General features: G+C 46.3%; 2 protein-coding genes and 1 long non-coding RNA gene across 4 annotated transcripts in view; 1 reads left to right on the top strand and 2 right to left on the bottom strand.

Moving 5' to 3' along the window:
* Window positions 1–298: 298 nt before the first annotated feature.
* On the bottom strand, window positions 299–4,022 carry LOC142871527 (uncharacterized). The gene is made up of 2 exons (XR_012919815.1): window positions 3,898–4,022; window positions 299–489 (listed from the first exon to the last, which is right to left on the bottom strand). It is a non-coding gene; the product is annotated as an uncharacterized LOC142871527 (long non-coding RNA).
* A 140-nt stretch (window positions 4,023–4,162) lies between these two features.
* On the top strand, window positions 4,163–18,608 carry DNAJA4 (DnaJ heat shock protein family (Hsp40) member A4). The gene is made up of 8 exons (XM_012739415.3): window positions 4,163–4,698; window positions 4,974–5,112; window positions 9,979–10,159; window positions 11,932–12,036; window positions 12,907–13,134; window positions 14,239–14,469; window positions 18,110–18,210; window positions 18,312–18,608. The coding sequence occupies exons 1-8, from the start codon at window positions 4,250–4,252 to the stop codon at window positions 18,525–18,527; spliced, it is 1,650 nt and encodes a 549-aa protein (XP_012594869.2). The 5' UTR covers window positions 4,163–4,249; the 3' UTR covers window positions 18,528–18,608.
* Window positions 18,311–27,498, bottom strand: part of SKIC8 (SKI8 subunit of superkiller complex) — a 21,880-nt gene continuing 12,692 nt past the window's right edge. For both annotated transcript variants that reach the window (XM_012739416.3, XM_012739418.3), the window contains exons 8-11: window positions 26,761–26,854; window positions 24,517–24,609; window positions 23,712–23,790; window positions 18,311–21,585 (exon numbers count right to left, since the gene is read on the bottom strand). In XM_012739416.3, coding sequence (XP_012594870.1) covers window positions 21,496–21,585; window positions 23,712–23,790; window positions 24,517–24,609; window positions 26,761–26,854 — 356 coding nt within the window. In that variant the 3' untranslated portion in view covers window positions 18,311–21,495. The remainder of the gene's footprint in view (window positions 21,586–23,711; window positions 23,791–24,516; window positions 24,610–26,760; window positions 26,855–27,498) is intronic.

The raw sequence follows: 27,498 nt of genomic DNA, 5'->3' as shown, positions 1-27,498 counted from the left end.
AGGCTTCTTGTCACCCTAAGGATAAAATCCAACTCTGCCCTAAGGGCCACACCCCTGCTTCATCTCTATTCCAGAAACACTGGTTCCTTTTTGGTTCTAGAAGAGGCCAAGGTCTTCCACGCCGTGGGGCCTTCACACATGCTGTTGCCTGTGCCTGGAACTTTGTACCTCTAGCCCTTCATGGCCAGCTTTTTCTCAACCTCCGGGACTCACCTGAAGGTCACATCCTCCAATAAACCTCCCTGACCACCCAGAATTCAATGGGATACTTTTCCTTCATGGCTCTCATCACTACGTGCAGTTGGAGCTTTATTTCTCGACTTGCCCTTGCCCTCCATGTGGGTGAGAAAGGGGTGTTTCTCAGCGTGCTCCAAAGCCTCTTGCAGTGCTGGGACGCTGAAGGCACTTTATTGACATGGTGAAAGTAAGGCTGGATGTCTTCTTTCTGGATTCTGAGACCTCACAAGATGGGTGCCCTGATGAGAGGACCTGGGGGGTTGGAGTGCGAGTGAAATCAGCCCATGCTGGAGGTCACCCAGAGTGCTTACATTCAGGTATTCAGGCACGGCAAGTCTGTGAACTGATCAAAGGCAGGCACAACCATAATCTGGCACTGCATTGTCAATTCCCACCACAAAGCCAGCAGGTGCACACTAACCCTGTTGTGATGAAATCAATAAATTTCTTTTCGTGAGTATGTGCTCTCTGCACAGGGTAATCCCATTACATATTGTCTCTATTCATCTTCGCAATAACCCCATGAAGTAGATGTTCTTATCCTCATTTTACAGAGGAGGAGACAGAGGTTTAGAAAGAGGTAATTTTCCCAGAGTCACACAACCAGCAAGAGGAAGGGCCTCTTCAAGAAGAAATCCCTCGAGATACTGAACAACAGTCTGGAACGACAACAGCTCTTTGGGGGGCCAACAAACTAACATCCTCTTGTCAGAGAAGCCCAGTGCCCTCAGGTCAAAGTGCTTGCCTCACCATTCTCGGCCTCTCTGCCGCCCAATGACCCCTGTGCTCTTTCCCGCTGTCCAGCCATGGTCTCAGCCCCTCTCCACTTTCTGCATTCTCCTCCTGCCTCTCTGATGGCTGTTCTTCCTACTCCAAATTCGTAAAGGAAGGTGCCCCTCAGGCTTCTCCTTGGCACTTTCTTCTTCCCCCTACCCCTCTCTCTGGGCCAGCATCTTAAATCTGCATGACCAGCTCAGATCTCTCCCAGAAGGTCCAGACTTATCCATCCCCTGATAGCTGCTGCTGATTACTCCTCCCAGAATGCAGGTCCCGCTCTGAGACCTCCGATGGCTCCCCAGGGTCCATCAGAGGAGGAGCAAACTCCTGCCCAAGACATCCACGCACCTATCCCTGTGTTCCTCCCAATTCAAAGCCTTCATCCACCTGTGCTCTCGGCCTTTATTCGGCTATCCCTCCAGCATGGTTCCCTCCCTCCCACTTCTGCTCAAGGGACTTCTGACTTTTAGTCTACAGCATGAAGACTCTCCATGAAGTCCTCCTACCCCAGGATTCCTTGGGCAAAAGCTACTTTCCTGCTTGTTTTGATTCTCCTTCCACACTGGGTCAGGAAGTCAGGGGACAATGCCCATTCTATGCCTACTGGTTTGACTTATTTAAGAGCCTTCCCAACTGCAAAATGAGATGGTAGAATTGGATTGGCATTTTTCAGTCATTCAAGTATCACCAGTACCACTAATGCTTAACTATTTATCTACTCTTTTAAAAAATATATTAAAAAAGGAAACTTTATATTGCTTCCCATGACTGGAAAACCAATGTCACTTGCAATAAAATGTGCAATAAAGAAAAGGTAATCGCAAAAATAAGCACGTAACTGATAAAGTAAGAAATGTCTGTGTAATGCCTCAAACACTCCCATATATAGTTCTGGGGAAAAAAATCTAGATCATCAAAGGCTTTGTTGAAGATAAACAAAGCTGGACACTAATTAAAATGGAAAGGACAGAATTTAATCAGTAATAACTGTTGCAAGACAGAAAAGAGCATGAACTTAACTTTGATTCATACAAAAGTAACTGGGCATTTTGAAAAGAGGATGAGAGAACAGGGAGAAAGACAGGCAGGGGTTCAAGAGAGTCAGGGAAGTGAAAAATTCCCAAGTGCCAGTCAGTGTAAGTGAGATGAGGCAAGCTGTGTCTGCTAGCTGGCAATTGCTGAAGTTAGGAGTCTATCCTCCCACAGAGACTGGGGGCAGAAGCTCTACCCCAAGGTGTTGGATGAAACAAGCAGTACATTTTGCAGACAGCCTTCAGTTTTCTCAGGAAGACACTCTAAAGGGATCTAGCGTCACCTCAGGGATTGGCCTTGTACTCTTAGAAACTATGTTAGTGTTTGTTCAGTCTTTATAAGCCTAAATTGAAGCCTAGCCAAGAACAGGCTAGAGTTTGGCCAAGAAAAGAATCTTTGGCCGGGCGCTGTGGCTCACGCCTGTAATCCTAGCTCTTGGGAGGCCGAGGCGGGCGGATTGCTCAAGGTCAGGAGTTCAAAACCAGCCTGAGCAAGAGCGAGACCCCGTCTCTACTATAAATAGAAAGAAATTAATTGGCCAACTGATATATATATAAAAAATTAGCCGGGCATGGTGGCACATGCCTGTAGTCCCAGCTACTCGGGAGGCTGAGGCAGAAGGATCACTCAAGTCCAGGAGTCTGAGGTTGCTGTGAGCTAGGCTGACGCCACGGCACTCACTCTAGCCTGGACAACAAAGCGAGACTCTGTCTCAAAAAAAAAAAAAAAAAAAAGAAAAGAAAAGAATCTTTGTCAGCTTTCTTAGTTTAGACAAACGTAAATATATATATGCATCAACATGTTGACACTATGTATCAGGTGCTTCACGAGATTGTAAGGTAGGTACTGTTGATATCATCCCATTAAAAGGATGAGAAAACTGAAGGCTCAGAAAGGTTGCCACCTGCTCAAGGTCACACAGCCAGAAGTAGTAGCGCTGAGATTTGAACTTGGTTCCAGAATTAGCTGTTACCCAGAGGCCACAGCCCCATTCTATGCCTCTAGGCTCCAACCACCTTTAAGCCATCCCTCTCCCTCACATGCCCATCCTACCAATGTCACTGGATAGAGTACTGGATCTGGGCAAGTATGTGGTGCTGGGCAGTGGATCTCAGCTCTGGCTGCACATTGCAACCACCTGGGAACTTTAAAAATATCCATGCTTGGGACCCATGCCCAGGAGCTCTAAATTGCTCTGGGGTACAGCCTGGTCACAGGGATTTCTACAAGCTTCCAGGTGGTCCCTATGAGGAGCCAGGTTTGACAACATCTACACCAGGAGCCTTCATGGCTACCATCTAATTTGATCCCTACAAGGGTCCTCTGAGAAATGCAGGCAGAGGGCAATCATGTCCTGTTGATGAACAAATAAGAACAGAGAGGAAAAGGCTCATACAGTTAGTAAGATCTAGATATGGAATCCAAAATTTCTGACCTCCAGCTCTGAGTTCTCTGCCCAAAGGTTCTGCCCTATAAGGCATAATTCATAATTCAGAGAGTGTGAAAAAAAGCAATGTCCCTTAGAGATGAGCAGCTTAAAATTTCTCTTGGACAGTAAAAGTCATTTCTCACCCCCATTGAACACGTGGATGAGGGGTAAGTGCCTGCTTCAGCCATAGGACCCAAAACAAGACCAAGGGATCCCACGGTGGTGAGCAGTGGCCTGCCCTCCCTGACAAAGCGTTCCACTGGCAGAATCCAGGCTGGGCTAGGGCGGCGGGGCCTGCAGTTCTCCGATAGCCGGGCCTGCTTTCCCCGCCCCCTTTCCTGCAGCCGGTTATGATCTTGGCTGGCGGTGCGCCCGCCAGGGGCTGGGAGTGGCCCAGGGAAGTCGGGGACCTGTTACTGTACCCGCCCTGGCAGCGTCCTGGGCGACTCGACCCGGTTAGGGTCCCAGCTGCGGGACCCCATTATGTGCCCAACACTGGGCCTGCAGCCCGGCCCGGCGGCCCGCTCCAGCACGCCGGGCGGAGGGCGCGGCCCCCACTCTGGGAGGACAGCGGCGCCGCCCAGCCCGGAGAGCAGGAGGAACGCCGCCGCTCAGGCCCACCGACGTCACCGCCCGCATCCGCGGGACGTCACAGCCCGCGCGCGGGGACTCGGTGGTTTCCAGGGGAGGGCAGGCGAGGCCGCCGTCCACGCCCGGGCCGGCGAAGGCCGCTCCGGTGCACAGCTGGCAGGGCTGCGCTCGCCCGCCGCCACGATGCCTCGGGCAGCCCCGGCCGCCGCGGGCCCTCGGAAGCCGGGCCCCCACCGCGGCAGGGGGCCGCCCCCGGCTCCAAACCCCTCCAAAGCGCCGCAGTCCGAGGCAGGCCTCAGGGCGGCACCCGGCTGTGACCGAACAGAGGGCGGCCACACCCCCGGGGAGCGGCCGGGCGGGGACCGCAGGCCGCGGCTCTCGCAGACCGACGCCACGGCGCACAGCTGCCGCCGACACTGCCCTGCGGGCCACCCTACCCGCGAGCCGGCGGGGCCCACGGACCCGCGCAAGGGCAAGGGGGCGGCGGCGGGCCGGCGCGACGGTCCTCGGAGGGCGCCCTCCACGCCGAAGCCGCCTCGCAAGGGCCCGGACATGGCCCGCGGCGGCGGTCAGAACTGGAGCTCCGGGGAGTCGGACGGGCAGCCCGAGGAGCAGGCGCCCGAGGAGGCCGGGTGAGCGGCGGGCCGCGCGGCGGAGGTCGGGGCCGCGAGCCGCCGCGCCAGCCGGCTCCGCGGGCGCCGCCGGAACCTCCGCGAAGGTTCTCGGCCCTTGTGGCGTCACGTCTCCTGGCGGAACCTTCCGCCGGCGCCGAATAAAAGCCGCTGCGGAGGAGCCGGCCCGAGTGCGGCGGCGCGGGCGGGGAGGCGGCGTGGCCGTGACGCGCGGGCGGCGGGGGCCGGGCCGGGGGCGGCGGGGTCGCGCTGACCGGGCCCGCCCCGCCCCGCAGAGACAAGATGGTGAAGGAGACCGAGTATTATGACATCCTGGGGGTGAAGCCCAGCGCCTCCCCGGAGGAGATCAAGAAGGCCTATCGCAAGCTGGCGCTCAAGTACCACCCGGACAAGAACCCGGATGAGGGCGAGAAGGTGCGGGGCGGCGCGGGCTCGTCGTGAATTATTCAGCCCGGAGGACCCGGGCTGTGAATTATTGACGGCGGCGGGAACCCGAGCCGCGGGGGTTCCGGAGACCGTCCCGGGCGCCGCCCGCAGCGGGCCGGCCGGGCCGGGGTGGCGGGAGGCCGCGGGCGCGGTCGGGGCACTTGGCTGCATGCCGGCCTCCCGGGGAGGTGCGCGGTGCCGGGCGGGGGCACCGGACCCGCGTGAGCCCTGCGTGGCCCACTCATTCCTCCATTCGCTCCACAAGTGTTAGAGCCCCTGCCGGGTGCCGGGGAGGGGCTGGGACTGAACCGTGGGAGCCCAGGAGAGGCATCTGGCAAATCGGGAAACAGGCACTGCGACCAGGAGTTGTGCACTTGCAGGGAACGACTGGCTCACGTTCCCTGTTGATGCATAAGCCCTCGGCATGAGTTTCTTTAATCTGAGCTAGTACCTGGGATAAGCCCGGTGTCCCTCTTGAGAATGGCAAACTGGAGTTGGTATATGGGTTTGGCTTCTATCTTTTGTCAGACATTGAATGATCACATTTTCTTCATTAAACAGGGACTTGGACATCTGAAACCTGACCCATCAGTTTATATGCATATTCCAGGTTTTTTGAGACAGATGACCCACAGTTGATCTTAAATACCAATAATAGGCTGAAATGCTTTGCATAATAGGGACCTAAATTAAACTTTTTCATCCTGTTTACAGAAATAGTCTGCTTTTTATCCCTAAAGAGGCTCATGAGCCACCTGAATAGGTGACTTGAAGGATCAGGTATTGCAAGGAAAACTTGTCAGAGGCCTGCCCCTTCCTCCCTTCACTTCTTGCCATTTTCTTAGAAAACTTTTGTTCCTGGTGGGTCTTGGAATGTGGGCCATTGTAGTAGCCGACAGCAATGACACCTGGGCCACTTTTGAAGCCACCAATTGGTCATCTGTCTAGCATTTTAGACTGTGGAAACCACTGAAATCAAAATACCTATCTGCATTAGTATATTCCAAGCTGAGAAGGCTACGTTAGGAAGGTTGGCCGGGTGGCAACAGTGATAGAATATTTATATTTAGCCACATGTGCTGAATGTGGCTGTCACAAGTTTAAGATGCTTTCCTGTAAGATCATTTGTCTGTTATTTGTGTTCTTTCTCATCTATATTTAGCTGGCTTACTGTAGCTTTTAAAGTCACTGGCTTTTTACACAGTATTGGTGATTCATAGATCTCCTCCCTAAATTCATTGTAATGTTTCTGACAATCCCTTTAAGGGGACGTTCTAGGATTCTAATTTCACATTTCCGAGGGCTGGCTAAAGACTACATGTGGGAAATTTTCCAACCTTGGTTTTGGGTCAAATCTCATAGCGCTCACCAAGAGGGAGTCCATGACTGTGTGCATACAATTTGAGATGAATGTGCCTTTGGTGTTCTGAACTTTTATTTTAAAAAGACTTGACCCATACTACATGTGTGTAGGTTTCACCCTCCATATACCTGTCAGGGCAGGCTGTTTGGTTTGTTTCAAACTATTATTTATTTATAGCCAGGCACTGAATTAGTGTCACATAAATGAGCTCTTGGCAGTGAGATGTGGCAGGCCCCTCTCAGCTTTCGGGGGCTTCTGTGATACCCCCACTGCCAGGAATACTTTTCCCTTCCTACCTTCAGTGATGGGGACAAAATCCTTTAGTTTAGTTCTCAGCTAAAACGTCTTCCAGGAGGCTGCCTCTGAGCCATAGACTGAACCACTGGCCCAATATTCATCCTACTTTAATGGTGTTACTTGTTTGATACCCACATTCCTTGCTGTGGTGTATGCAGGGAAGGCCATGGCCCCATAGCCATTTACTGGCTATGTGAATAGCTGTGCAGGGTAGGTAGTAAAATATTTGTTAGCTGGCTAAGTGAATGAATAGCAATGTCATGATAAGAAATGCACTTTAAGTAACTCTATGTAGGAGGAGGAGAGAGCCCAATAAATAAATATACAGATTGGAAGGGAGATTGCAGTGAAGGGGGATTGGGAGGTGAGTGGAAATTTGGATTTGAAATCAAAGGGAATGAGACTGGGGACTCAGTTTGTAGAAACTCTGCTGTAAAGTTCCCCAGAGAGGGTTCATTCATTCATTCACCATATAACTCTTCTTTGGGTCCTACCGCATGCTGGGTGCACTAGGTAAGTGTGTGTGTGTGTGTGTGTGTGTGTGGTGCTTGTCTATTTTATCTGTCACAAGTAGAACCTTTTTATTTTTTTCCTCCTAAGTTTGTCACTGTATTATTAATGTCTTTTCAAAAATAGATTGTTAGTCCTTTTCCCCCTTCCTCCCAGACAACTGAGAAGGCCGTTGGAGTGTTGGTCTTTGTTTTCTGCCCTGTTGTCCTGTGTTGCTAAGCACTGGGGGAGCCTGTGTGTGTTGTCAGGTGCTCTGTATGCAGTCTGTACTTCTCTGTGGCTGGTTTTTTGCAAGACACATGAATGGTGGTTAGCAGGTCAGCAAAATAGTCCCTTGCAGGGGCAGTGATAGAGAAGAGTATATTCTTGGCTATTACCCTGTGACGACGAATTTGGTCTTGTGGTCAGTCTCATTGGAACTTTTAGTTTGAATAATAGATTATCAAGTTAAAAAGGGGTAAAAAGTTAAAAAGGTAATGTAACAGTACAGAAAATTTTAGAATACAGAGGAAAACCCACCAACTACACGTCATCGTAACTACTCTGTGCTTGTTTCCAAGCTTTTCTTAGGATAATCATACATGGTCATCCTGATACAGGCTATTTTTTCTCTCCACTTAATATTTTATCATAAGTACTTTTCAAGTTGTTCCAGTCTTCAGCCATTTTCCCAGCTGCATGGCAGTCCCATTAAGGTCCTGTGGCAAATGATCACAGTCTGAAAGGCAAGCTGGTCAGAGCACTAAGCTCCCACTGGGAGAAAGGGATCCAGGCAGGGACTGAATTAGACTGTGCAGTGCTGGGACCCCAGAGAGGGGGTGGAGCCAGTACTGGTACTTGGAACCCCCATCCCACATAAGATCTGGCCTCTGACTAAATATCTCAAGTGACAGGGTATTCCTTTTTTATTCTTAGATTAATTGTATTAAGTCCAAGGGTCTTGTGAGTATCTAGGGACTTTGGTGAGTGTTTCTAGTAGACATTCCCATTAAGCATATTTGCCTAGTCTCTGGGCATATTTGCCTGACCTACAGACAGGCCCAGAAACACTCTAGGGACAGCCTGGCCTAGTTGCTTTCTGATCTTCCATACCAGGCAGCCAATCTCTACACCTTATTTTTTTTCTGCTGAAAAAAGGGGTAACAGTGAGTGATACTTATTACTTTGCAGAAATGGTATGAGAATTATATCAAAAGATCTAGCTGCCTTTTGTATGACGTTGATTTTTTTAAGACTTAAATTTTAAATTGCCCAGTTTTTTTAGTTATTATTTAGTAGCTGTTATTTACTAGTTATTCATTAGATCTCAATCAGGGATATGTAGAACAAGGGAATACTTAGTATCTATCAGTTTCTGCGTTTGTGTCTTCGTGGCATTCTTTCTGTATATCTTATGGAGCCGGCTGCATTATAGGATGTTTGTGTATGATCTGTCTCTAAGACTGAATGAGTCTTCAGGGGGCCAGGATGCTACCTCATTTATTTATTTCTGAATTCCCAGAATTGAGCCATTTTTACAGCAAATAATTACCAAGTATCTTCTGTGTGTCAGACACAGTTCTAAGCTCCTGGAGACAACAGTGGGCAAAACTACCTGTGCTCATGGAGCTTTGCAGTGGCGGTACATTGCAGTGGGGGGTACAGCATAAGCAATATATGATACAGCATGTTAGAAGGTGCTTAATGCCATGGAGAAAAATGAAGCAGGGCAGGGGGAGGGTCTGGGGATGGGCTTGCAGTTTTAAAGCTGGACCATTGGGGAGGCCTCTCTGAAAAGGTAAACTTTGAGCAAAGTCCTGAAAGAGGTGAATGGGAAAGCCATACCAGGTGGAGGCACTTCTGAGGTACATGCTGCGGTGTTGAGAAACAGCAAGGAGGCTGGTGCAGAATTGGGGGTGAGGGGAGGGCACAGGAGGAGATACAGGCAGAGAGCTGTCGTGTTGGGCTTATAGGTAAGACTCAGGACTACGTTTTACTCCTGGTGGCCTGGGCTGGCTTGTTTTCTGATTGGATTCTTACAATTGGATTTCAGTGATACGTTTTTGGCAGGAATGCTACACAGGGGATATTGCATATGTCTTAGGGTACTGGAGATGCAAGTGTGAAGGTAGCACCAACAGGATCTCATCTTGACAGGTGAGATTGTCATTGACAATAACTGAGATACCAGGAAGACTGAGGGGAAGGTAGGACTTTGGGGGGAAATCAGAGGTACAGGTTTACACATAGTATCTGGCATGAGGTTGGGTGCTCACGAGTGCTTATAGTTGAATTTCATGCTAGTAAACTAGTAAAGTGATTCCCATGGACCAGAAAGCCACTGGCAACATCTGGAGTCCTGGGCTTACCTGGTTATAAATCAAGCCCTGGCACATTCTGGTTGCACCCTAGCTAGCTGGACTTGACTTCTGTCTTGTGCAGCCAGAGTAGGGAAAACTTTCCCTCTCTACTGCTTTCTCTCCCTTACTCTTGCCACCAGGCCCTTAATGGTGTTTGCCCTCTGTTTTCCAGTTTACAAATGAAGCAGATGCGAAATTCAGGTTCCAGATAGAGGATGTACAGACTGGCTAGTTTGAGGGATTGGGTGCAGAATACCTCTTTACTGTTTTATTCATATTCTTATGGTGGATTTGCTTAATAAAACAATTCAAACCTCCTCTGTCTCTCTTTTTTTTCTCTTAAAGTTTAAACTTATATCCCAGGCATATGAAGTGCTTTCAGATCCCAAGAAAAGGGACATTTATGACCAGGGCGGAGAACAGGCAATTAAAGAAGGAGGCTCAGGTGGCCCCAGCTTCTCTTCACCCATGGACATCTTTGACATGTTCTTTGGTGGTGGAGGACGGATGGCCAGAGAGAGAAGAGGTAAATGCTTTTAAAGAAATATAAGCAAGTTTTATAGTTTCCACAATTGATGTACAATCAATTGTGATGTACAATCAGTTGTTTGAATCCAGATGGATCATGCATTAAAAAGGTACAATTGTCATGTTTGGGGTTCATTAACTTTAAATGATTCGACACTTGTCTAGTTCCAGGAACACTACCTGGAATCTCTTAGTGTACTCAGTAATTATCTGACACCCTCCATATGCAGTGGTGGAAAGGAAGAAGGAAGGTCAAGTTCATCTTGTCCTCATTTCCTCTGTTGTTGGGGTCAAACACCTGAGTGTCCTGGGGGACATAAGTGGCACCTCCTGTGGTTGTTAGTGATTCCCTTACCAAGAGTGCTTTCTCCTCCTGCCCACCCTCCTTTCATGGATCTTTGTTTCCCTGACCCAGGCCAGAGCCCACGGGCCTCTGATTCTGGCTGGTATTCTGCCGTGTTCAGGATGGCCTTGTTTTCCCAGCCTGCTCAGGGGATTTTCTAGGTAACAAAATTCACCTCTTTATGTTTTAAAATCTTTGTAAACTACCTGCCTTTTCAGAACATATTATGATTAATCTCCAAGAAGTGAATGAGGAACGTAGCCCTTAGTTGAATGTCCCCAGGCCACTGTTTTTGAGTTCTGGGGTTTCTATTAATACATCTTCTTGCCAGGCTTTTGGGCTGTCACCTGTATTATCAGTAGTCTGTAATAGGCTAGCTCCCTTCCTCCCTGTCTAGTTTACTGTTGACAAGCCATTTTGGATCTTGAAGATAGATAACCAAGCCTATTACAATTCTGGGTAAAGTCAGAAGAAATAAGCTGTGCATTGGGGTTTAAGAAGTGTGGTTTTGGTAAATGTGAGGCCCCTGGATAAATAAAGCTATACTTGTTCTCACGTTATAGTTGACTTTGAGCTTTAAAAAGCTTGGGTGTCGATTTTGTGAATACAGTGTGCTGAAAGTCATCAAGTGTTTATTAGGGAAAAATCCTCTCCCTGCCCTCTGGGTGTATTGCCTGCTCATGTAATAATTGATGGTGTGGATCTGAGTAAAACCTTGGGTATTCTCTTGCCCAGCTCTCTCACTACTTTGACATGAAAAACTTCATGTTTTTATCAAAGTTGACAGCCAGTAAACCAGGACACCTAGTCCTAGTGACTGCGAGAGTTCCACGGGTAGCAGGGAGGGTCTTGGTGCTGTAAGTCCTGACAGGCTGGCATTGGCTGGACCAAACACACTCCCACTCTTAAGAGTAGATGCTCACCATCCTGAATGCAGAGGCAAGATTTGGGCAGAGGAAAGGATTCCCACTTGGCCACAAATTACAAAAGGGCTTAGAAAGTAAAGCACTTTATGCCCAAGCAGGAGGTCCAGAGACATTCATCTATGAGAAAGGGCTCCTTCCCCGGGGAGAACTTAGTAATCAATTTTGTTGGTTAACACTGCCTTAGGTTTCTCAGTTAGCAATCTCCCTGTCCTCAGATTTAGTCTCAGAAAATAAAGGTGGAGAGTCTTTTTGTGGACCTCTATAAATGATTGAATAATTAGCTGATAGCTAGAGAGAGTATTAGTTCTTGTTATTGGCGGAGGGCCAGAGGGCAGGCAGGTGTAATAGAAGCATTGTTTCCCAATGGGATGGGGATGAACGACCCTGGCACAGCTTTGCGTCTTTGGAGCTTTCATATAACTAAGGGTTATATGGGTGGTATTTAATACTGTGTTATATTTACTTCAATATTACTAATTGTTCTTTTTCTCCCTTGGTAAGGCAAGAATGTTGTACATCAGTTGTCTGTAACTCTTGAAGACTTATATAATGGAGTCACAAAGAAATTGGCTCTCCAGAAAAATGTAATTTGTGAGAAATGTGAAGGTAAAAAATTGATTTTTTTTTAATGACTCTCACAGTTCTTATCCTTCAGATTTGGAAGCAAGTCTGCTTGTTTTACAGTTCAGAGAAAAATAATTTATCTTCAAATACAAAGATCAAGCAGAAATTGCAGACAAGTGGCCTAAGGGCCAGATCTGTTTGCCTGAATGAATGTTTTATTTGTGCTGCACCTCTGTTCAATATGTTAACAATTATTTTCAACATGTAAAAACCAAGACAGTTCACCTAATCTAGGAGTTGGCAAGCTTTTTCCGTAAACAGCCAGATAGTAAATATTTTAGGCTTTGTGGAGCAGTCTATTGTAACTACTCAGTTCTTCAGTCACAATTCACAAAATAATGGACAAGCCTGTGTTCCAGCAAAGTTTTATTTACAAAACCAGGCAGTCTGGCCATAGTCTTCTGACCCCTGACTTAAATATAAATGTAACTAACATGATTGTTTAAATCTGAGTTTTCAAGAGAAGTCAGATCTGCCGACCCAGGCCCACATTGTCTCACAGAGATTGGCTGAGCTGGCAGGAGTCCCAGTTGACACAGCTGTATTCTCTGGATCTCCACACCCCTGGCTTCCTCACTGACCTGTGGGCATGGGGTGGGAGAAAACGCATTTGATCAAGCCAAAGTAAAAAATTTGGCACAGTCAAAAACGCAAATGTTTGAGATCGGATGTTAACATCTGGATGTCATCTGCTTGGGCAGGCTCATCCAGACTCTTCCACATTTTTTCCTGATTGTAAGTAGAATTCCAAGCCTGATGTCCAGTGCAGTGATTCACTGTCCTGTGGCATCCAGTGGGGACACAGGTCAGGGAAGAGCCAGCTCTCACTGCTGCTGTCCCCACCGCCTGCAGGCATTGGTGGGAAGAAGGGGTCCGTGGAAAAGTGCCCGCTGTGCAAGGGGCGGGGGATGCAGATCCACATCCAGCAGATCGGACCGGGCATGGTGCAGCAGATCCAGACTGTGTGCGTCGAGTGCAAGGGCCAGGGCGAGCGCATCAACCCCAAAGACCGCTGTGAGAGCTGCAGCGGTGCCAAGGTGATCCGCGAGAAGAAGATTATCGAGGTACATGTTGAAAAAGGTGAGGCTGCGCGTAACTAGTGCTCCACACTGACTGGAAATGCCGCTCAGTGCTAACCTCGGGACACACGGGGTAGGGATCCAGGCAGTGAGCATCGCAGCACGTATTAGGGTGTGCTGTGGATTCCTCTTTCTAGGTCATCTTCTCTTGACCCTCCTGGGCTTATTTCCATTCCGTGTCACCTGCCAAAGCTTTCTTGCTGAGGTCTGCTTCCTTGGATGACAAACCACCTCTTTTTAGGGTTTTCTAATGCTCTGAAAGTCTTACTTGGCCTCAGTTTTGGTCTGTTGCCCTCTCCTGACATTCTCAGACCATTCCTTTAGAGTCTTTGGAATGTTCTTCCTAATAGCTTTCATTGCTCAGTGGCTGAAAGAGCTCATCTGAGTCTTTGTAGCTGTATGTTCCTTTTGTCCACGTTCCCCCCACTGCGTCACATTCTCCCAAATACAGCACCTTCCCTGGCTGTTCATTTTGCCTGACACCATCATTTTAAGGCCTTTTTCCATCTCAGCTGTTCTCCAAGTATACCCTGAATATTTTGTGGCTTTCTAATCCTATATCAGAGATGAGACGAAAAGTAAAAGAATCAACACCCAGAAAGAACAACACAGGTATTGTTAAAGGACTTCTTGTTCAAACATGCCTGAAACCCGTGCCTGTGCATGCACATTGTCTTATTAGAATAGGACAGGGCTGCCTGTCCTGTCCCCAGGAGTCCCCAGAGCTACACCGTGTGCACTGGGTGGTGACCTCCTGCTCACACTTCAGCATCACAGGGCCCAGTGCAGGGAGTGCAGCATGAACCAGGACGTGGGGACCCATTTGCCCTCTCCCTGTGCACATCTCAGGCCTCACATTATGCCGAGGAAGCGGGAGCTGTGTCCTCAGTGATCACCCCAGCCACCTCTCCCCGCCTCCCGCAAGTGAGGTTGGGAGGCTTGGTGAATGCCGAACCCCCAAAGGACTCTGCGTTCTTTCTTTAAAAGCTTTGAGGAAAAAAAAAAAAAAAAATTCACCTGTCATCATGTCATAAAAAAAAAAAAGCTTTGAGGAAGTATGGTTTGTATGAGGAGTGGCTAATCAGAAGGGCATGATGTTTCATAGGTATGAAAGATGGGCAGAAGATACTGTTCCATGGAGAAGGAGATCAGGAACCTGAGCTTGAGCCCGGTGATGTCATAATTGTGCTTGATCAGAAGGATCATAGTGTCTTTCAGAGACGAGGCCATGACTTAATCATGAAAATGAAAATTCATCTTTCTGAAGCTCTTTGTGGCTTCAAGAAGACAGTAAAAACCCTGGATGATCGAATTCTTGTTATTACATCCAAATCAGGTAATGTTTCAAATGTGTGTTTCCATTGAGGTTCTGTATGTTTGGCATAATGATTCCAGCAAGGTAGCCTAATTTTTTTAATCAATAAATAATTTATGTAAAAAAATGGGTAATGATCAAGGCAGGGTATTTGATGTATCTACCACCTTGAGTATTTATTATGTGTATGTACTGAGAATAGCCTGATTTCACATTTCAGGTTGACTTCTGACAAGTTATTATGATTGATTTTTCTCTAAAGTCATCACTAATGACTCCAAGCGTTTTATTAATTTCTTTTATATTTTCTTATGAAAAAAATTCAGATGGGGAGGAGGACCTCTGGCAAAAAAAATTCAGAGTTGGGGGTAAAAGCCTCAAATAAGAATCTTGGGGGTCTAAAATCTAGCTGGAATCTGCCAACTAAACTTAAATTTAAAAAATTTATTTTTATGTAATAAAACACAGCTGATATTAGTAGTGTTTTTCTATCAAATGGTGATCTGTGCTGGTCTGTCCACATGTTCCTCTAGCCTCTGTGTTGTCAATTACCCATGAGAAGAGATGTTTTAAGATAGAATTTTCCTGAAAATAAAAGACAGTTTATCCTCAGAGGCATCCACAGGAACCGTTGGTCTGCACACACCCACGGGAGCCAGAGGGACTGTCTCGGGGCTCGAGTTCAGCCTTCCAGCCCTGTGCAGACACCAGGGCACTCAGCTCCCAGGAAGGTACTGAGTGCCTGCCTAGAAGTGGCTGAGAAAGGGAGAGGCCACGCTAGGGACCTTGGCTTGAAGCTGCTTCTGGACAGCACTGAGGTCAGCTTTACCTATCATAGACAGTCTGGACAGGTGTGGTGGTAGCCAAGGCGCCCAGCCAGCGTGGGGCCTGGCACCAGCCACGAGCAGTGCTGCTCTAGTCCCCTCGCTGCAGAGCAGCTTTTCCTAAGCCACCTGAGGTCTGGGGCTATAGGAGCAGTTTCAAGCCGGGACTTTCAAGCCTTGATCAGAGTTTGTGGGGTTTTAAAAAACTTTTTATTTGGAAACAATTTCAAGCCTACGGAAATCTGTAAAGAAAGCTGGGCATGGTGTTATGCACCTGTAACCCCAGCCACTTGGGAGGCCGAAGTGAGAGGATTGCTTGAGGCCAGGAGTTCGAGTCCTGCCTGGGCAATATGGCAAGACCCCATCTAAAAACAAACAAAAAAGCTGTACAGATAAAAACAGTCCAAGGCCCACCCGTATATGATTTGCCTATTGTTAACATTTTATTTCATCTGCTTTTTCATTTGCTCTGTGTGTGTGTGTATGTTTGTATATATACACTTCATCAAGGATTGGGGAAAAGCACTGCAGTATAATGCAGAATTTGCATAAAAATTTTACGTAAAACGCTTTCCTTTAGGCTGTGTTCCATAGACTTCCCAGGGTACCCATTTCCTCTCCTCACTTGAAGAGGAAAGTTTGAGGACCCCAGTTTACACAGAGCCCAGGCTACTGGTTGTGAGCAAGTACATGCCCAACACCCCAGCATTGTGTCCAAGACCCTAACATTGTCACAGCCCAGTTTCTAGCCCTCCTGAGAGCCAGGGCTGGGCAGCATGTGTGTGTAACTTATTTGGGAAAGCTGGTCCTTGGCCAGGGGTGGCTGATTTGAGGTCTTGAGTCAGCGTGACAGAACTCCCTGGCACAAGGCCCTGCCATGGGGACTGGGGCCCGGGGCTGGCACTCCTCACCACCTCAGCTGACCCCATTCCAGGGAGCCTGGGAGCCAAGAACTGCATGAGGGTGGTGAGGGAGGAGCCTCAAAGGGAAGGAAGTGGCAACCCCTGAGAAACCCATTTCCTTCTCTAGTTGCAAGGAAGAGCTGAGCAGCCAGAAAACCTGCTATTGGAGATTCTCTTTGGGTTGTCTTTCTTTGTGTTGTTTTTTTTCCCCATGCTTTTTCTTTGTTCTCATTTATCCTTTTTTGTATCCTCTCTTCTCTTTTTTACCCCTCTTTTCTTGTTTTGCCTTATTTCTTGTTTCTTCATATCCTCTTTCCCCTCGCCCTCCTTTCTTCTGCTGTCACAATGCTTCAGGATCAGATTAATGAGAAAAGTGACTTAGGAGCCACACAGGGTATGGCGCCCCTGCCTGGCATCAGGCACTGCTTGCTGGAAGAGCCCAACACACAGTCTTCCTCCTCTCCCCTCATCTCCCACGCTGGCTCCCACAAGCTAGAAGCAGGGCTGTGGGAAGCTGGGCTCAAGAGGGCACAAGTGACCCCTGATAGCACAGGGAGACAGAAAAGGTAATCACGTGTCGCCTAACAGTGGGGACATGATCTGAGAAACTCATCATTAGGCAATGTCATCGTATGAACATCATAGACTACTCACGCAAACCTAGACGGCACAGCCTGAGCACACCCAGCTGTCTGGCACAGCCTGTCGCCTGGCTACAGCCCGGACAGCATGCGCCTGTGCTGAACGCTGCAGGCAGTTAGAACACATGGTGAGAATTTGTGTATCTGAACATACTCAAACATAGAAAAGGTACAGTAAAACTACGGTGTTGTGATCTTAAGGGACCACTGTCATACATGCAGTGCATTGTTGACTGGGACGTTATACGGTTCGTGACTGTATTTCAAAAAAAACAACAACAAAAAAACAAGAACACAAAAGCCCAGCAGCCCAGGGCCAGTTATTAGCTCAGGGGTCACCATCCTGCCCCACAGTAGGCTCTGAGGCCATGTGTGCGTCACAGCCCTGCCCGTGGACGGCCCCCAAGGATGGAGAATCATAGGCACACTTTATTTTTTGAAACCTTGTATGTTGTACTTTTAAGGATTTCCTCTTGAGAGAGATGTCAGCTTCTGCACAGCCCTTATGGGAGGGGCTGCTGAATAAATCAGTGTTTAGCTCCCTCTTTAACTCCCACCCTCATTTTTTTCTGAACATTTCTGTACTTTGTCCATTTTCATCACTGAGCTAAAGAACATTTTCAGAAACATTTTATCCTTTTCCATGATTAGAGGGGAATCACATGTTTAGACTTGGGGAAGAGCCTCTGAGCTCTGGGGGTCTAAACTCCATGATGCCTTCTGAATTCATGCAGCTGTGAGACCTGGTGGGTGCAGCCAGGAGCCTGACTGCAGCTCACCAACGTACACAAAGTGCTAGTAGCCAGAGCCACCTTGTGAGCTCCCTGGGAACCTGATTGTCACCTACAGGGGCTACAAGCCAGTTTCCACATCAGGTGGGACTGGTTGGATTCCTCGGAGGCCTCTCCCTGTTCTAGGCTCCGCTTGAGTGTGCAAGGAGCAGACTCCTGTCCCCTCGTGGTAGAAGAGGCAGGCCGACAGGTGTGTTGGCCCTATTTATGCAGGCTTGGGTGTTGTGACTTCCACTTCACTTTTTTAAAACCTACCTCATGATGGAGACTTCAGCATGCTGCCTCCTTGACATACCGCTGGAGCGCAGAGCATGGGCCAGAGGCCCATCCCCACCCTCACCAAACAGTACCTGCCAGGGGCAACTCGGATTGGGACCGTCAGGTGCAACATTAGCCCTTCCTGTGCCTGCTGCCAAAGGGGTGCTAGGGCTTGCCCCTCACTCTTCCAAAAGGGAGACCGGCCTCTGTCTCCCTGTTTCCTAACAAAACCTCTTCTGTGGCAGGTGAGGTAATAAAGCATGGGGACCTGAAGTGTGTGCGAAACGAAGGAATGCCCATCTACAAAGCGCCCCTGGAAAAAGGGACTCTGATCATACAATTTTTGGTAAGTTCACTGCATTTTCTTCTCATGGAACACATTATTAAAATGCCTACACTGAGAGGGGAAAAAACAATGACCTTTCTTTGCCATCTCACCCTTTACAGGTAATCTTTCCTGAAAAACACTGGCTTTCTCCCGAAAAGCTTCCTCAGCTGGAAGCTCTGCTCCCTCCTCGACAGAAAGTGAGGATTACAGATGACATGGATCAGGTGGAGCTGAAGGAGTTTAATCCCAGTGAGCAGAACTGGCGCCAGCACGGGGAGGCCTACGAGGAGGATGATGACGGGCCCCGGGCCGGAGTGCAGTGCCAGACGGCATGACATGGCATTCAGCGCAGCCCTGCCGGACTAGCACATGATGAATGTAAAGTTGGCACAATGAAATGGCATCGCTTTAATGGCCTCGTGTTTGGGGTGTCCTGTGTATGTGTTCAGCATTCAATTGCTGAGTGTCTTTTTGGGTTTTCTTTTGGTTGTAACTCAAGTTATAGCTTAATTTATATTTAAATGTTTTAAGTGTAAATCACCTGTAGTGTGCATATGGAATCTGTTCATTTACATTTTCAAGATATGCTTTTGAGATGCCAGTGACCACACTGACACTTTGTGCTTCTCTTGGCTTTGCCATGTTCAGTTCCACCAGTAAAGCACAGCCAGTAGCAGCACCCAGCCCCCTAGCGAACCCCAAGGCACAAAGTGGACATCCTGGCCCATCTCTAGGTCTGTGGTTTCTCTTCCCTTCCCCTCACCCTCCCTTGGCAGAGTTACTAGGGCATGATCTCAGGGCTGCTGATATGACATTTCTGAACTAATTCTAGATCCTCTAAAGAATAAAAGCACATCTGTGGATCGGGCTTGGCTTCCTGTGCCTGGTTAGCACACCCAGTTGCAGGGCCAACTTAGTCCCTACTGTTCTGTGCCCTTCAGTGGTTGGAATGGGGGATGTGATACAATCAGATACAGTCATCTCTCTTGGAAGTCTTCTGAACCTTCCAAACCCTGTGGTGAGGATAAACCAGTGTTTTTTAAATGATACACTGACATCACTGTTTGCCTATGACTTCTGCACCTTGTTTTTTGTGGTTTTATGACTTTTCTGTTGACAGCCTTTGCAGTGCTCTCCCACCAAAGTGCTTGCTTGTAAAGACGAAACCCTCCCATGCACCCAGCAGTCTCAGTGCAGCAACAGAAGCCAAGGGAGAATGCTAGTGGTTTGGCGGTATGGCACACCCAGCTTCTCCTCTGACCAGTGATCCTGGGCGACTTGAGGATCTGGAAAGGCATAGAACTCAAGTGTTTTCCACCTCGTTCTCCCAGGTTTAGCTTCCCTCCAAAGGGTCGTTCCTCACTGCACAGCCATATTACAAAGGGCTTCCTGCTCAAGTGATATTTTGGCAAGAACTACTAACCGACTTTTATTGTGGACTATAGTTTGTATGGACTACCACTGTATATTGTAGCTTGGTTGGAGGGATATTAGAAATTATTTTATCCCTGGAAGGTAGACTACAATTTGAACTTAGGGTTACCTCAAACCTTTAGCCATTACTGTTTCTTTCCTACAAGTTGTGAAGAAAAACTGCTACCTTCAAAGCTGCTGGGTTAAAGCAGAAGTCACCTGTCAGATCTACCCTTATTTGGTTATATACTACCTAGAGTTTTGACTCAGACCAGGGACCTCCCCTAAGAGGGGCATAGGGCAGATCAGACCATGGCAGGTAGGGTGAGCCAGCTGGATGGACCAGGTTGAACATTGGTCAGCACAGATATAAAACTGATACTTCCAACTAAAACTACGTGAAAATCAAGTTATAAATGGACCACAACTCCAGGGTGTTGTTTCTGTGCTGTGACTTCCTTCCTAATAAAATTATTGCTAAATAATTAGTTGGTGATGGAACAAAATTACATTCAGCTCCTTGTCATGTAAGAGGAATTTGGAGGGTGTTGCTTAATTTTATTCCACCTGTACATTTGTCACCTTAAAATTAAAACAGCTGGTATGAGAGACAAGTGACTTTGCTTCTTTCTTTGAGAGCTCAAATAAACAATGTTAAGTACCAGTTTGCCTCACATTGGTTGATATAATGGAATGAAGTTTCCACTCACATGAAGCTTTATTTTGAGGGTAGGGGTGAATGCAAACATCAGCTAGTAATAACTGCTACGACAGACAAGAGGAATGGGAACAATAGAAGGGAATAGGGGAAGGTAGTGGCCTCTACAAGGAGCTGACATCTGAGCAGCTACCTGAACACAGTGAAGTAGACCTCTGAAGGTCTGAAGGAGGAACATTTCAGGCAGAGCAAATGGCAAGGACGACATGGGTATAAGAGGGTGAGCAAGGCCGAGGCAGGAGAGAGGCCCAGGGCTATGATAAAGAGCATAGACTCTCTAGATTTCGGTTTCTTGAGCATCATAAAAAAAAAAGAGCATAGACTGTTTCTGAGGGTGATGGGTTTAGGGAAAAGCACATGATCTGACTCAAAAGCACATGATGTTATGATCAATAAAAAGCAACAAGCTTCTGAGTGTTAGCTATTAAGCCTTTCCCATTCATATGTTTACCAAGTCTCAAGGGGACTGCCAAAGAGAAAACTCTGAGGCACAGGTACTCTGGGATAACTGTGGCAGGGCTGGAGTTCAACCAGTAGGCACAGGCTCAAGCCTAAGCATAGTTAAGACAGCAAGAACAGCAGTTTGCACTCAACCACCCACTCAGGGAGTTAGAGACCTCTCTGAAATTACTAGGATAAAAAGGAGGGTGTGGCAGAGGACATCTTTAATACATCAAACAGAAGGATACCCAGATAGATATGATTACAGAATGTCAAATATACTGTTTCCTCCAAGACCCCATTCTGAAATAGATTAGCTTCTTTATCATGGCTTCTAGGAGCTTGCTGCTGTTATCTTGCCACATGGAAGAGTGAGCCTGTATTTTTAAGCTGGAAAGTTCAATAACTGCCTGGATCGCTTCATCTTTGAGGCAGAGATTCACTCTTACTTAACCATGCCAACTCCCCTCCCTCATTGTTCTACCAGTGATAATAAGTGAAAAAAGAAGCATGTTCAAGAACATAGGTGTTTGCATTAAGAACACTTTATTCACGTTAAAGTATGAACAGCATTTTGAATAAAACATGAAAAGATTTATATTACATCTATAAAATTTAAGTCTTTGCTACAATAAATGCTATATTTCTTTTAAACATGCCTAAAAAGGTAAGGAATGCCATGATCAATCTGTACATTCTCTTTGCAGCGTGGCCCTGGAAAACTTTGATGTTTAAATTGGACAATCATATATGTGAATTTCCTGGTCATCTCCAACAGACACAATTTTTGAGCCATTTCCATTGTATTTTACTCCCCAGACCTGTAAATTAAAAAAAAGTTCTAAAATGCCTTCATTCTTTATGAAGAATGTTTATGAAATGAACATCCTTATTCTCTTCTTATTATTCTCAATCTAGAAAAACACTCTAGAGACGAGGATGTTCTACTACTTTCTAAATCAGCGACAATGGAGACATTCTTTAACCAAGCACCTTCCATTATTGCTATGTAATTATCATTCCCCTCCCATACTCCAAAAAATTTCATTTTCAAATACAACACTAAATCAAGATATCTACAACTCCTTCAAAGGCTCAGAATCCAGAGGGTAACCTAATACCAGGAAGATGGAACCCATAGGGACCAACATTATGTTTCTAAGAAGGCCCCACAACTACCCCAAGGTCACTGCCTACAGGGAAAATTGCAAACTGGGATCCTCACCTGACTCCTTGTGCCCACCTCCCATGGTCCATAAGTCTCACTCCTTTATTAGAGGCCTGTGGAGCCTGCTTATCCCCAGGAGACAGACAACATGGTATTGCAGACCACAGATTTTATATGCTATGTGTTGAATTAACAGATTCACACATCCTTCCCAGACAGAACTGATGTGGTTGGAGTTTCTCTAATTGGGAATAACTTCTTGGTTATTAGGAGGTGATTCTAGGTAGTCAGCCTGTCACCCTAACCCTGAGACGGGTGTCCAGCTCTGATTTTAGTGTTGTGATTGCTGGCCTCACTTCCACACTAAACATCTTCCTCTGAAACAGCACCACAATGACCCCCACACATAAGACAGCACAGGCAGTTAGGACTTACTCCCTGAGTAAAATGTTTAACACATTAACTGCCATGTGAGTTGTGGGTTTTTTTTGTTTTTTTTTTTTTTATTTTTTTCTTTCTTAGAGCCAGGAACACCAAGAGAATGTGAGTTGTGTTTAAATCACGCTAGTTTTGGGTCCACAGCCTTGTGAATCTGGGCAAAATCCTGCAGTTGGTTCATGAAAATCTTACTTGTTAATGTTCTTATTTTTACAGTTAATGTTGACAAATTAATTCCCAAAACGTGGATTAAATGAATAGAAGTCAATTTCATTTTTCATTAAATTAGAAACGATTGTTTTGTTTTTGAAGTTTTTATTCTATTTTCATAATAAAACACCATGGCCCCAAGGAAAATTTTTTTTCTAGTGTGGCAGTCAATGTGTTAGTTAAATCCAGGAGTAGAATATCAAGATTCAACCGCCTCAATTTTGTTGGCAACAATTTAAGATTAAATGTAAAAAAAGCACAATTATGTTAACTTTAAGTTGCATTTGAAATAGGAGAACTCTATAGGATCTCCTAAAAGCATTTAAAATATATTAGTAAAAGCCAATTTTATACATTGATTAACATTTTTTATGCTGAGTTCCCCAAGACCCTTGCTACTCACAGTGGTTGGGACCAGCAATCCCAGCCTTACCTGGAAGCGGTTAGAAACGCAGAATGTCAGCCCCCCCCCAAGACCTATTGATTCAGAATCTGCATTTTAACCAGATTCCCCAAGGGATTCATATGCACATTAACCATCCAGCAGTATTACACTAGAACGCCTTTACCATTTTGTATTTCCCTTGGCAAAGATAAAGACTCCTATGAGAACACTCTCCTTTTAAAGACTGAAACAAAAGTCATCAATACCACTTAAAGTCAAACAACTATTTTAAAAAAAATCACATCACTTCTTTGGACAGTTCCAAAAATGCCAAGTGATAACTGTTTAAGCAAGGGAAGCTCCTGAAGAGGAAGGGTCCTTAACTGAGCCTGCCACAGCCCAGAAGCACCCAAAGAGAGCCTCAGGCTCACCACAAGCACCAGCTGCAGCAATTTCCAAAGAAAACATTTAAAGGCTATGTGGCTAATACCCCGTTTTCTGGCCTATGTGGGGATATGCCTCACGGTTGCTAGGCTGCGAGCATGTCCCAGCCTCTGCACCCCAGACTGTGCACAGGAACACTGGCCATATGCATATCCAAGCAGTCAGAACAGCTTGGACCCAGGATGCTACCAGTCTCAACAGATCAAGCAACAAGGTTAGGAAAAGAAAATTGTTTTGGCACAGTGGTCAGACAATGTCAGCAATCTAAAACCAAAGAAATTTAAATGTTAATTATGCCATACCTGATCCTGGTGATCAAAGAAGGTGTGAACACAAGTCCTCGTTCCAACATCCCAAACTTTTACGCTTTTGTCAGATGAACTATTTTAAAAAGTAAATATCAGTATCAGAAAAGAGTTTTCAGACAGGTTGAAGTTGGAAGAAATCTGACCAAAAATCTCACTCCTTCACTGACTTATATTCTTCTAACTTCAGAAGGCCTCCCTGCTCAGTGTAGGAGATGGCCAGGGTATTGGCCATTGTTGGGTGGCTTTCCCTCCTCACAAGGCAGCCATGTCCCTGACACTCTGACCTGCCTGGCCCTCACATTAGGTGGTCTGACCAGGGTCTTGGACACATCTACCTATTTTCAAATGGGAGGGAGGCCTGCTAAATCTTCAAGATACAGGCTCTCAGAAGGCCTCTGTAAACCACTGTGCAGTGCCTTTAAGCTGACATCTCATGTTTTTCAACCATCCTGGCCATCCTGGGCCTGAACAACACTGGGGTCTATAAGCACAACATTTTACAAAGAGATTTATATATTTTAAATTACTGTCGAAACACAGGTATACCTTTAGAGTAATTTTATGTAGAAGCCTAGATTTGTAAGGAAAATCTAAGAGAATAACTATTCAAAAGAATTCACCTTTGTTCCAGCTAAGGTCAACTAACTTGACTAAATAAAAATTTTACAAACTGCAGAAAACAAAGGCTACCTAAATAAAAAAGGATCATACAATCTTCAAATTTTAAGGCAATTCATACAGAAAGACCAACCATCTTCATCTTCCCAGCATTTTAGAAACTGTTAAGATTTATATGTACCTGGAAACAAAATGAGTATCATCAGGACAAAACGCAACATTCAGCACCCAGGAGGCATGGCCACTCAGTGTGCCAGCCAAGTTGGCATGTTGTCTGAAATAGGAAAGGTTCAAACAAAATGGAGATTTAGTTTTTAGAATATAATCACTGAAGTGGAAAGTATATTATTAACCCTGCTCATATAATTGGACCAAATTTGCTACCCTTATTAATGCCCACATTACTATATCAAAAACTCCCTTTTCCATGAAGTGGCATCATGCATTACAGAGAAAATTATTTTTATAGTGGCATTAACCAAAACTGCATTGATGCCACCAAGAGCCAAGAATAGGATCCCTAACAGAAAGCTTAAAAGCTCAAAATAAATAACCATACTTTAAGAGGCTCTGCAAGCCAACCCCTAAGATGAGGAATCTGAGAACTAGCAGGGGTGAGGAAGCCATTTTAGGAGAGTGTCAGGTTCAGACCCTGCCTGCACCAGCAACCTGTCCACATGGGACCAGTGCCTTGTGTCCGGGAAAGCATCAAGACACACTCTATGACAGATGAGGCTTGGGTAGATCACTTTATCCTAATTAATAAAAATACAGGTCTACTCACCACAGCCATTTCTACTTTTTTAATAAAAGTGAAACCAAATCACCCAACTTCAGAAAGCCTCCCTGCTCAGTGTAGGAGATGGCCAGGGTATCGGCCATCGTTGGGTGGCTTTCCCTCTTCACAAGGCAGCCATGTCCCTGACACTCTGACCTGCCTGGCCCTCACATTAGGTGGTCTGACCAGGGTCTTGGACACATCTACCTATTTCCAAATGGGAGGGACGCCTGCTAAATTTTCAAGAGAATTGGCAAGCGAATAACCCTAAGGCCTAAGTGAGGTCACCAATTTTACTCCTGAAAACAGACCTCAGCAGAGTAGAGCAGACCTCTACTTAGTTAGGTGTTAGGAAGGGCAGGCTCAGGGGGATGCAGCGGGACCACAAGAGCGTAAAAAGTCCTAGATCTTCATTCAGTGCCACCACCTGGGCAAATCATCACCTCAGCCTGCGTTCCCCATGTGCATAATGGGGACACTAATCTGTGCTGCTACCTCACTGGTTGTTGGGAGGATCAATAAAATAGTAGCAATGAAAGTCATACAAAGAAGTCAGATATGCAAAGAATTTCTACATTTATACCGGCTCTGCTGCCAGCAAGCAAGTACAACTCTAGAGAGACATCTTACCCTCTGGACCCTAGCACCCTCATTTGGCTCTAATTTCAAAAGCTGCAATTCTAATTCCATGTCTACTTGACCTTTTGCCATCCAAAAGCTGCCAGAAGTAGGCTAGAAGGGTTTCTACTCCCAAGTTTAAACTCCCAAAAAACTCTCACAGGCTCCTTAAAGGACATGCATACAAACGATCAGGTTGTGGCACGTGAAGGTGGAGGCAGTCTCAGCACCCACAGCTAGGGATGGAGGGTGGGAAGTATGCATACAATAGAACAGAATGCCACATTCAGGAGTAATGAACCAAAGGCACACCTAGCAGGGAGAGTGGTCACAGCACCAAGTCATAGTACCAAGGACACATATCAAACGCATTACAGGGGATATTTTGGAGCGAACGGGAGTAGGGGCTGAGAATGATGGGGAAAATAAGAGAAAGGGGCCTGCACATGCTCACAATGATAGAGAGCTGTGAACTGAAGAGAATGGTTAACTCACTTCTACATTGGCAGTATCAACAACCGAAATGCTGCCTCATCTAGACTTGCAGTGGGGTGACTTACAAATGGACAGCTCCTTAACTAGGACAGAGGAGTGTCTGCTGGAATACCTCCACTCCTAAAAAATGGATGTTCTAATTTTTTACTGTCACTTGGGGCCAACCAGAGCCCATAGCTTCATTTCTTCATCTGTATACTACTTACCTACCCCCAAAGAATTTAAAATCAGTAAGCCCACAAAAAAACAGGCTGCCTGACAAAAAGTAGCAAGTATCTGATCTGATCCTACCAGGGAACCCATGCAGGTCTTCCTCTATGCAACCTCTGAGGACACACACTAAGCTCAAAGACAGGGGCATTGAACAATGGAGGATGGCCTGAGGAGACAAGGGTGTCTGATGTGACCTGAGCACAAGCCTTCACTAGATCCAGGACAGGGAGCAGCACACCTCCCCAGGGCTCCTCCTAACAATAAGGGGACAAGAACATACATTGGTGGTGAGACACCTTTAATCTCAACAAGGTAACTTACACATCATAGATCTTGATGTAACCATCATCTGAAGCAGTGACAAGGAGCTGAGAGTCCGGGGAAAATGTCAAAGAGCGAATGGGCATGGCATGGCCTAAAATTCAAAAGGCCCTTGTTAATCTGGCAAACCACTGTCTCCTCCCTGTCTCCTTATCATATGGCTTCCCACTGAGTATGCCCCTTTTAATGACCATGAGTCACTGAGCTGGACTGCCCAGGTGCTCCATTCAGGAAAAGGAGGGTACTAACTAGGCCCTTCCCCTCTTATTGTTCTAGAAACACCCATATAACCCCAGATTCTCTTCCTTAAGTCATTTCTCCTTATTACCCTTCCTTGACTTCAGCATTACATTGCTTTAAAAAACTCATCTTCTACAAATATAGCCAAACAAGGAAATATGCATTGCTTCTAAATGTAAGGTTGAACAAATGTTATTTCTCTACCAAATCTTTTATTGTAGGGTAAAGGATAAAGTGAGGAGATGATATATTCACTTGGTTAGAATTCAAAACAGTATAGAAGCATGTCATAATGTCTCCTCCTACATCCTATCCCTGTTCTTTAGCTACCTAGTCCTCCTTCCCAGAGGACCTTCAAATTATCAACAAAAAGAAGTTGTTTTCCAATCACAAAGTTCTTTAGAACAAAAAATGACAGAAATGAGACATTCATATAGCTAGGATAATATTAACACATAAATAAAAAATAAGTTTGTTCACCAAAACAAGCATTTAACA

The sequence above is a fragment of the Microcebus murinus genome, chromosome 6 (assembly GCF_040939455.1).
Source record: "Microcebus murinus isolate Inina chromosome 6, M.murinus_Inina_mat1.0, whole genome shotgun sequence".
Taxonomy (NCBI): domain Eukaryota; kingdom Metazoa; phylum Chordata; class Mammalia; order Primates; family Cheirogaleidae; genus Microcebus; species Microcebus murinus.
This window is presented reverse-complemented; position numbering and strand designations above follow the sequence as displayed.

What these genes read in the sequence shown, in the direction of transcription:
- DNAJA4 (XM_012739415.3), top strand. Translation starts at nt 4,250, where the DNA reads ATGCCTCGGGCAGCCCCGGCCGCCGCGGGCCCTCGGAAGCCGGGCCCC. An exon ending in CGAGGTACATGTTGAAAAAG is followed by an intron (nt 13,135 to 14,238) that starts GTGAGGCTGCGC and finishes GATGTTTCATAG; the next exon opens with GTATGAAAGATGGGCAGAAG. An exon ending in TGTTATTACATCCAAATCAG is followed by an intron (nt 14,470 to 18,109) that starts GTAATGTTTCAA and finishes CTTCTGTGGCAG; the next exon opens with GTGAGGTAATAAAGCATGGG.